The 9,830-nt window shown below is 50.8% G+C and overlaps 1 protein-coding gene and 1 pseudogene across 1 annotated transcript; both read right to left on the bottom strand.

Moving 5' to 3' along the window:
• LOC119298389 overlaps window positions 1-3,559 on the bottom strand; it is a 24,768-nt pseudogene extending 21,209 nt beyond the window's left edge.
• Window positions 3,560-5,576: 2,017 nt separating this feature from the next.
• On the bottom strand, window positions 5,577-6,171 carry LOC119298387. The gene has a single exon (XM_037575813.1). It carries the CDS (start codon window positions 6,106-6,108, stop codon window positions 5,740-5,742), a length of 369 nt encoding a protein of 122 aa, XP_037431710.1. The 5' UTR covers window positions 6,109-6,171; the 3' UTR covers window positions 5,577-5,739.
• Window positions 6,172-9,830: the final 3,659 nt, after the last annotated feature.

Genomic DNA, 9,830 nt, shown 5'->3' with positions numbered 1-9,830 from the left:
CGCCCTGTCGACTCCAAGCTCTCATGTGCACCGTCTTGAATCAACCCCGCGCTATAGTCTGTCGAAGCCGCACAAGCCCTCAAGCCTGCACCACGTGTTTCCACGCCCCAGAAGTCGGCCACCATCAGCATCACGCTCCTATGTCGTCGTCGCTGAAATCACCGCCCTCTTCTGCTTTGACCGACATCCCCTTCGATCCGTCAGACAGTCCAGTTCGACCCAGCCGAAATTATCCGAGTGCAACCATGCTCCATCATGCGTCGTGTCCGCCCGCAAATCCGTGCATTGCTTGACGCCATGTGTATGCATGATACTGCCACGACATGCTCCAGACTCCGCCCGAGCCGTGTATGCACGCCGCCATCGCCGCACATGTCCATCTTCATCGACTTGCATCCTATCAAATCTTTCATGGACTTGCCACCGCGCCTTATTTTTCCGTAGCGTGCACCGCTGCCATCCTGTACATACATGTACATGTACCAAGCAAAGATAGCCCATCGGAGAATTCCTCTAGTAGCCTTCCTGTGCACAAAATCAAAAGTTCAATTACCCTTGCTCACGTGCAGCCCCAAACCTTCTCCATCCTGCTCTTTGGCTTGCTCCCGATGAATAGCTACACACAGTACCTGACGCCCTTATTTTCCTTTAAAAAATCTCAGGAGACGCTTCACTTCAGCTTTACACAACACCTAAGGAACAATCCCCGCGTACGCACGTCCCGCACTTGCTCACGGCCCACCAGCTCTGCTTGTTTGGGCCTTGTGCGCTTAGGCCTGGTCCGCCAGCCCCACATGGGCCAGCCTCTGGCCGTCTGGTCGGCGCTCGGCTTGCTGCCCTCCAACGCTGCCAGCCACGCGTCGCGTTGCCCTAACCTGGCGCTGGCGCTGCTCCGTTATCTCTCGCTCGCGCAACCGCAACCGCAACCTTCGATCAGATCGATCCGATCTCGTCGACTCCCGGCTGCTGCCGCCGCTGAAGCATTGCCGTCTCGGCTGCTGGCCCACCTTCCGCGCTGCCTGCTCGGTCTGGCTCGACCAAAACCACGCGCGAGCGCCCCACTGGGCCATGCTGCCGCCCGGCCACGCGCCTGCCCTAGCGAAGTGCCGCCGCTCAGGCGCAGGACTCCTGCCTCTGCGTGCTTCTCCGATTGCTTCCGACGCGAACAGAACTCCCGCCGCTACCATCGATCTTCTTCAGTCGCAGATCTCGACCACCAATCGATTCGACAAATTCTGCTCTACCTCTAAATCAACATCTCCAGCCTTCGAATCGAACCTTTCTCATGATACCACTTGTAAGAATAAATTCGAGGCACTCCGTCGATCTATCGAGGACCAAGCAATCACATGAGGCATGACACCGAGATTTGTTAACGAGGTTCACCGATATGGCTACATCCCCGGGGCCTGACTACGGGCGCTCCTCCCCATGACACCGTCACAATACCGCACCCTGGCCGCCCGGGCGCCGGCACATGCCGCCGGCCCCCCCACGTGCCCGTGCTATTATGTTGGCATAGGTTACATCGTGTGTTTACTCATACTATATATGAGAGGCTTAGGATACAAGTGTTCTACTTGGACACGACTTCATATCCTGTCCACACACCGTACGACTCCAAGTCCAACTGTAACCTAACTTGTACAATAATATTCGACACAACTCTAACAAGACACTCTTGCAATGCCTTGGCTAGTAGAGATTCAGCTTCCTTGTTGTTCCCGTGCCTCAATTCAGCTCGAATAGCTGCAAGCCATAGTTCAGGTGTTGCTGGATTCTTTTTCCTTGCCATGGTGAGGAATGCGCGTGACTTGCTCAAGCCATTTATCCTCTCCTCTAGATTAGCTAGCGAGAGCCAAAGAGGGATGCAACCGGGGCAGTGCTTGAGTCCATTTTCATAAATCTCCTTTGCCTTCACTCCACGGCCAATACGGTCTTCCATCTGCCCGAGCATTAACCACAATTTGAAGAACGAGGGGAATAACTTCATGCCTTCCTCCAACAACCTCCTTTCCTCATTCAAATTTCCTAGTTCCCTCTCAACAATTGCTGATTTCATCCAAACCCTCTCAGCTCCTCCTCTTTCCCTGGCGTTGGTCAAAAGCATTCTTGCTCTCTCCGGTTCATTGTTCTCGAACTCTAACTTGAATGCAGCTAACCAGATCTCCTCTGAGATGGGGATAGCAGCATAAGCTTCCTGAAGAACAGCCCGAGCTGCACGGACATCACCAGGCAGCCATTTCTCCTTGGCAAGCATAGGGTATAACACCTCGGCTTTTGGATTGTACTTAACTGTGTTTAGTAGAATGGCTTCAAGAGATTCTCTTGTCCCATGGCTCATCTCAAGCTGTGCTGCTTTAAGCCATATACTCTTCTTGGTAAAGAACACGCCAAGAGCATGTGCATAGATGGCCCGAGCTGTCTCAATTGAACCCCGTTTCATGCATTCCTCTGCATCCGCAACCCATGTTCGCTTCCGGTCCTCATCATCAACCCCAACACCGGTAGTGTTTTTGACAATAGCGTGGCAAGTAAGCACAGACCCGGACCGCTCTACAGCTTCGGCTTCTTTTAGCCATGCCTCCCTGTCAATATCCAACCCCTCTCTCTGCAAAGATTCTACACCCCTTTCAACCGTCTTGCTTACGGATTGGGTATTCTCATTAGCCTCCTCCAGCTTTGCTGCTGTGATCCAAATGGCAGGTTTCTTGTCAAGCTTCTCCCTGGCTTTATTAAGCACCTTCCTTGCCTTATCATATGTCAGAGATCTCGGCATTGCTAGTAATTTTCATGATGTTCAAGTCTGTAAGGTATCCTTTTGTATCAACAACAGTGAGCCCCGAAACTGAATCCGACAACCTGTCCAACTTGAGCGAAAGCACGGTACCGCGGCCCTCGCCCACGGCGTCTCTGTGCCACCAGCGGCGCTGCTCTTGGGGTCCAGCGCCGTGACATGCCCGTGCTCCTGCCGGGCCTTCTCGAGCAGAGTGTCCGGCACGGCACGAAGCTCTCGAAGCGCTTCTTTTGTTGCGCGCCGAGTAGTCCCCGATTTCAGGTATGCTCTCCCACTCCTGCACTGAAACATCTGTTAATTTCCTCTTGAGATCGGCAAACTGCTCGGTGATCTTAGGGCTGGAGGCACGGTACTTCTCGATCTCCTGCTTGAGCCGCGCCTCGCGCCGGCCCTTGCGGCGCAGGTCCATCCTCTGGTCGACGGTCTCCCAGACGGCGTCGGTCTCGCGGTCGTCGTGGTCGTAGTCGGCGCTGGAGAAGAGGCCGGCGTCGTTGCCCTCTAACTCGTCGAACTCCTGGTTCTCGTCGTATCCCTCCTTCTCGTCGTCGCCTTCGTCCTCGCTTGGGGGCTTCCCGCGTCCACGCCCGAAGGGGGGAGCAGCAGCCGCGGCGGTGTAGCGGGCCGGCCCGATGTCGGAACGGGTGGTCAAGCCGGTCGCGCCACGGCCGAGACCCGCGACGTAGTTGGGCGGCTTGGTGTTGAGGAGGTCGCGGCGCACGGCGCAGCCGCCGGAGGCGGGGGCGAAGAGACGAGGTCGGTCATGGCGCCGGGGAGAGGAGGACGTGCGGGCGGGCGGCGGTGGAGCGGTTGGGTTTCGACCTTGGACAACTTTTTATTATCAGAGACCGTGGCCAACTCGAGGCGGTGCGTCGTGTGGACTTGGGTTGTTGTACTGGGCTCCTGTGGGTTTTTTTTCGGCTTGTTTTTGTTCAAGCAAGATGGCCCACTTCCTCTCACGCAAACAAAAAAAAGAGACCAACCTGGATTAGACTAGCCTGTTCGCATTTTTTAAAAAGAAAATTCTATGAGCACCAAATACTCAAGCCGAGACTTGAATCCTAGTGGGCTGGCTGCGAACTCCCACGCCTTGTCAACTGAGCTACACTCGGTTCTCCATGAAAACAAAAGAGAGCAATGCTAAAAAAATGGGGGTTGAAAGCATCAACAACAGGTGATTTTTCGTAAAAAAATAAATCTTGAATAGGTAATGAATAAATTGGTGATGTAAAAAATATTATAAGATAGGAGAGAGAAGATTTTACATCACCGTGACGGTTGTTGCTCTAACAAGAGACACAAATTTTTTTTTTGGCCATTCTTCTCCACAATTGCATACATATTGAAAAAAAAATCATAATATGATATATAAAACTCGTGTTAAATGAAATCTGAAGAAACAGAACACAAAAAAGGTACCAATCATTACATAGTTCATCAATGGACAAGCTCAAATTCAACACAATTTTTCAACACGCGCATGTGCACGACGATGATGGTGGCAGTGTCCTCACCCTCCTCCAAGTCATATTCCTCGGAGGAGGAGGATTGACCCCATGGAGAACATGACAAATACGAACTCATCAACATAACACCATACTGTTCGTCACAATCCACTACTATATCGCATAAAAATAAACATAGAGCTCTCTTGCCGTACCTGATTTTTGTCAAACACCTAGTGGCGTGCAAATGAAATTCGGCCGCCGTAGCACGCCAGGGCCTTGAACGAAGTCATGCGACTATGATTGAGATGGTGGTCTTGTGCTACTCTTGGGAAGCTGCGGTTCTTCGACAGAGACGCCATCACCGGTCCAGCCAACCCAATGACAAGAGTGTCGGCGGAGCAATGCCAACAATGGTCACATTGGGGAGGGGCGGTTGCTATTCAACCTCCATGACACTGGTAGAGCTATGTGTTGTGCTGCAGGGACTATGCCCCATAATCCCGGATTGAGGCTAGTCATCAGTGAACAGTACGATGACTTGTCCCTCTCGCCACACTGTCTGATCTAAAATCGGCGGACAGATGCGCGTGAACAATACAAGATCTATCTAGCCCGCCCCCCTCATCCAACGGTGGGCTACCCGCCAGTTACGGCGTGACTGGCCGCTGGATCCCAATCCCATAGTCCCGTATATACTTTATGAAAGAAATACTATTTGGGGATCCCAATCCCATAGTCCCATGTATACTTTATGAAAGAAATACTATTTGGGGTGGCACAAATTAAGAGAAATAGATTATAAGTTCGGCAAGAATGTAGTATAGGTTCGGCAGGAATGGGCGACGGGGTGATGTTTGGTTTTGCTACATTAAGTAGAGGCACTGCAAATTTGCAGCAGTTCAAGCAAGTAGACTAGTAGAGGCGCTGCAAATATGCAGCAGTTGAAGCCAAAATTTGAGGCTGCCAACAAAATTCGGAAAAGATAAATCCCAAAACGTTCGGGATTTGACCATGGCAATTCAATTTTTTTTGGGCAATTTATGGTTGTTGACCATGGCAAGTTTAGATGAAAAATTTGTCGTGCTTGCCAACAGTTATAGGCGTCCAAATTTTTTGCATCACCATACATGTGACCTGTTGAAACAGTGCTTTTGGCCTATAGTGTCCTAGTCGGCAGTTTTTACATCGGCGTTTTTTCATCACCTGGAGATGCTCTGACAGTGTTTGCTATTCTTCAGGCGCGTCATATTTTGTACAGTCTGTCTGTTTCTTTACCGGCAGAGCCGCAGAGAGGTTCAATGCATCCATACCATGACCTTCCATACTATGCAGGCTAGGGCAAGAAAATTTGCGCTCACATTTTATTCGTTAGCCATGCACAAAGGAAAAACACAAAGAACGGCAGCTGTAGTAGACGCACGTACAAGGCACAACTTCTACACGCTCCACACCGTCCAAACACACGGACACGCAGGAGGAAGAAAAGCTACCGACTGCCTACTGGATGTAGGACATGCCGGTGATGTCGAGGTCGCGGTCGCCGGTGGACGGCGGCGGAGGGTGCCTGGGCCTGGCCACGGGCTCCTCCGGCCCGTCGGCGCTCTGCGTGGCGCTGGCGCGCGGCCTCCCGGGCTCCCTCCGGCCCTCCTCCGCCGCGTACATCCCGCCGCCGTACGCCTCGCGCGTCATCGGCTTCATCTCCGAGATGTTGGGCGCCTGGTGCTCCCGCTCCCGCTGCAGCTGCGGCTGCCGCTGCCCGGCGGCGAGGTCGGCGAGGCTGTCGTCTGGGTCGGTCGACGGCACCTTGGGCTTCTCCTCCCTGCCCTCCATCGCCTTCTTCGCGTTGCTCGGCGTCAGCTTCTCCATCGCTCCGCTCGACTCGATCGGTCTCTGCTGGCACAAGCTTTGGCTGTAGTAGAAATTAACAGTGTGGGCGATGGTTCTGGCGGGCTTGCTTTTATAGGTAAGCGTTGGATCGGGTTGGATCGGATGATGGATCGGGACGGGAGGGAAGGTCTCGCCAAGTTGGTGTGCACTGCTTGCGTCCTGCGCCGCGGATGGCAACGCGTGTCGCCGGCTGTTGGCGCCGTGGCACGCGCGGCGCACACCTGGGCTGGTCGGTGCCTCGCGCGGCGGCCAAGGGTGACTCGTGGACGTCACGGCCGGCGACAAAAGCAGCAATGCTTTGTGGATAGAGCTGCATGTGCCGGCGCATATGGATAGGTGTGCATCCTTGTGCCGTGCTTGGATTGGCGAACTTGGCCACGAAATGCAACTACTCCGGGCCGGAGGAGGACCGCGTCCACATGTTAAGCGAAGTGGCCGCTCTGCACAACAGCCATTTTAACTGGACCATAGCGGCAAGTGTTTTTTCTTTTTGTTTTTTGAAGTGGAAAAAGATTTGCCACATTCTTCAATTAAGAAGAGTGTCACAGAACAATCGCGCGAGTGCGAAAAAGAGGAGAAAAACCTGTTCTCTCAGGAGGACAACACCCAAATGTTTAGCCCCCGCCTGCAACCCACAAGGTGGCCTCGCTACGGATGCGCCGGATGATGATTGATGGAGGGGTCTGCTTGTGGTTAAAGACACGCGGGTTATGGTATGCTTGTTCTAAATCTTCCATGTGACCAACATTGCAAGGGACGCCATCGCCTTACGCTTAGGGATATCATGGTGTATGAGGGAGTCCCACCAGCACAACACTTATCATTGACGACGCCGTTACAGGAGACAGTGTCAAACATGTGAAGTCTAGGTCAATCCTTCACCATGTTCCAAATCCGGATGAAGTAGCAGAGTTGAAAGGTGATGTGCGCCGCCGTCTCCCGGGCGCAGCTACAAAGAGGGCATTGGATGCAGTTTGGGCAGCCGTGCTTGGCGAGGCGGTCCCCGTCCAAACTATATTTTGTTTAATTAGCCAGGCAAAGATCTTGTAGGAGTATTTTGGGAGTGGGAGAGGGGCAAAAGAACCTTTGCTATACACACAACAGTGCACAGACGATCTCTGAACGATGTTGAAGATCATGCCGTCTAATGCACTGCAGCAGCACTGCTCCATCATTTGATGTAAGTGTCGACTGCATATCGTGCATGTACTTTCGTTTGCACAACAGTTTCAGGGGCAAAATTTCCAAATGTTATACTTCATGTTGGACGAAACCGTAGAACCGAGCCTTGTAAGCCGAGGTCACGAAATAGGTTTTGGAAGGGGACATCTTTCAAGTAATGAAGTCAAGTTGTTGACGAAGAAGGGAATAGTAGACGTGTATCTCCACAGGAAGGCGAACTCTTGTAATTGTTGCATGGAGAGGCCACTGAAAGTGTCAAGTTGATCCAGCCAACTATGATTGTGTATTTGTGTAGAGCCTCGTGAACGATCCAAAACTTCTTGAAGATAGCAAAATAGTGGGTGCCATACCTTTTGTCCTTGGGCCATCTGTCCATAGGGAGTACCAAAACATTAACTTCTGATCCTAGACCTACGAAGGGTTACGAAGGGGCTACGTAACTTCCCTTAACTAATTGTCTGCCCCCTCCTCCTGATTTTTAGTGGGGTGGGCCCCGCCTCTCCCCAAATTCCAATCATATTCTGTCAACTGGCTAATTATGTAAACGTTTCGTAACACCCTACGTCATTGCCGCCATTCCCAATGGTAAGTTTGGTCAAGACTCGAGAGCAAGTACAATAGTCCTACTCAATAGGCTACAAGCGATTCCACCTCTGCAAAATTCTGAACTGGAGAGTAAACACAATAGAGAGAACGAACCGATTGCTTTTCGTCAATCGCTCGGCTGCAACACAAGACACGAGAAAGTTCCGTCCGCTTGCAGCCTAAAGCTAGCGCTCGCGTTTCCCCGTGCCCAACCACCCAATCAACTGTGTTTTCTTTTCTCCCCTTGCATGTAAACCCTAACTACTCTAGTCATCCAGTAGCTCGTATAGGGCCATCCTTATTACACGAGACTTCTTTTACAGAAGCTATTGCTGAGATGACACTGATATAGAACCAGTAGCGGGCGATTCTATTAGCCATGCTCTGAAAAAGGTACATATCATCTTCAGCCCAATTGAAGCGGTGCCGAGGAAGATATGCCGACGACCTTCTGCAGCTCGACCTTACGAGTTTGGTTTCCAGGCATGGTGGCGGCGTTCCTAGCGCAAGTGGTGGCGACGAATGCGGGCGAGCAGGGGGATTGAGATTCGGGGGGTGGCGGCGAGTTCGCTAGAGCTGACGAGAGATTGGGGAAAAGGATGAATCCTCTCTCCATGACTTTCCCTTAGGGCATCTTCAACATTTTGTATGTTAGCTTGTTGGTAAAATATGCCATGTCATCAACCAACACCTTAACATACAACAACTCCAATGGGTTGTATGTAGTTTGCCCAATAGGATGTGAAATAATAAATAAGGTGCTCTCTCATTCTACATTGGAACTTGTGCACAGGGTGTTGGTTTATGTACATACAACCTTTCTCTCTTCCCTCATCTATAATACATAAATAGTTCATCCCCACTATGTTATTTTTCTTAACATGCAGCCTATCCACATCAGCAGGTCAGCCATGTCATCGTTTCACTACTGAGGCTGGTCATAGTGGGGAGTAACTTAGACTAGTGTCATATGCATGACACTAGTCTAAGTTACTACCTTCATAATGCAAAGTAACATGATAGTAGTGTCATAGATAGCTTCATTTATTAGCTTGTAGACTCATCTTGTATTGGAAAGTGCTATGTTACAGTAACATATTATGTTACCACCTCACATTAAATACTTGCCACAAAAACAAAAATTTCTTGGAGTGCGCTATGTTACTAGCTAAGTTACTCCCACTATGACTAGCCAACATAATATGTTACCATCACATAACACTTTCCAAGACAAAATGAGTCTACAAACTAATAAATACAATCATTTATGACACTACCTCTATGTTACCCCCACTATGAATGTAGTAACATAGACTAGTATCATATGCATGACACTAGTGTAAGTTACTCCGCACTATGACTAGCCTGACTTACATGAGGGACCGATCAAACGCACAAGCTGATGTGGTTGTCCCCTCTTTAATGGCACTGCACACTGAGAAAAAAAGTTCAATGGCACGCCTGGTTCCACTCACATAATAAATTCTGTGTTCGTTTCCCCTCCATCATTTAGTAACCGATGGCCAGAGTAAAAAATTCTTGTGAGTTAATCTCTGTAGTGCTCATCGGTTCTTCTTCATCTTCTTTCACTGATTAGACAGTGGGAAGTATACTATTAAAAGCCGAGACACACCATCCTATCCTCATCTCCCCACATTGCCTCTTCCTTCCCCGTATGTGCTCAAATAATGGTGTTCTCTGTGGCTCCATGAGACCATGACAAGTTTGTGAGCAGGCATAGGTAGATTTGGATTTGATCTATCCCCGACCGCCCCCCTATGGATGTGGATCTGCGGCAACTGCAGGCCACGGGGCCACTGCATACTTTGCAGTTCCATGCCAAGTTCGTTGTGGGGATCAGTTGCTTCAGATTCGATTGATCCACTGTCGTGCGCCCGTGCACCATGGGTGCATTCGGCGGCAACTACGGGCTA

Source organism: Triticum dicoccoides, chromosome 5A, assembly GCF_002162155.2.
Source record: "Triticum dicoccoides isolate Atlit2015 ecotype Zavitan chromosome 5A, WEW_v2.0, whole genome shotgun sequence".
In the NCBI taxonomy this organism is placed as follows: domain Eukaryota; kingdom Viridiplantae; phylum Streptophyta; class Magnoliopsida; order Poales; family Poaceae; genus Triticum; species Triticum dicoccoides.
This window is presented reverse-complemented; position numbering and strand designations above follow the sequence as displayed.

Bases quoted from the DNA above. Each gene is read 5' to 3' on its own strand.
- LOC119298387 (XM_037575813.1), bottom strand. From the start codon at position 6,108: ATGGAGAAGCTGACGCCGAGCAACGCGAAGAAGGCGATGGAGGGCAGG.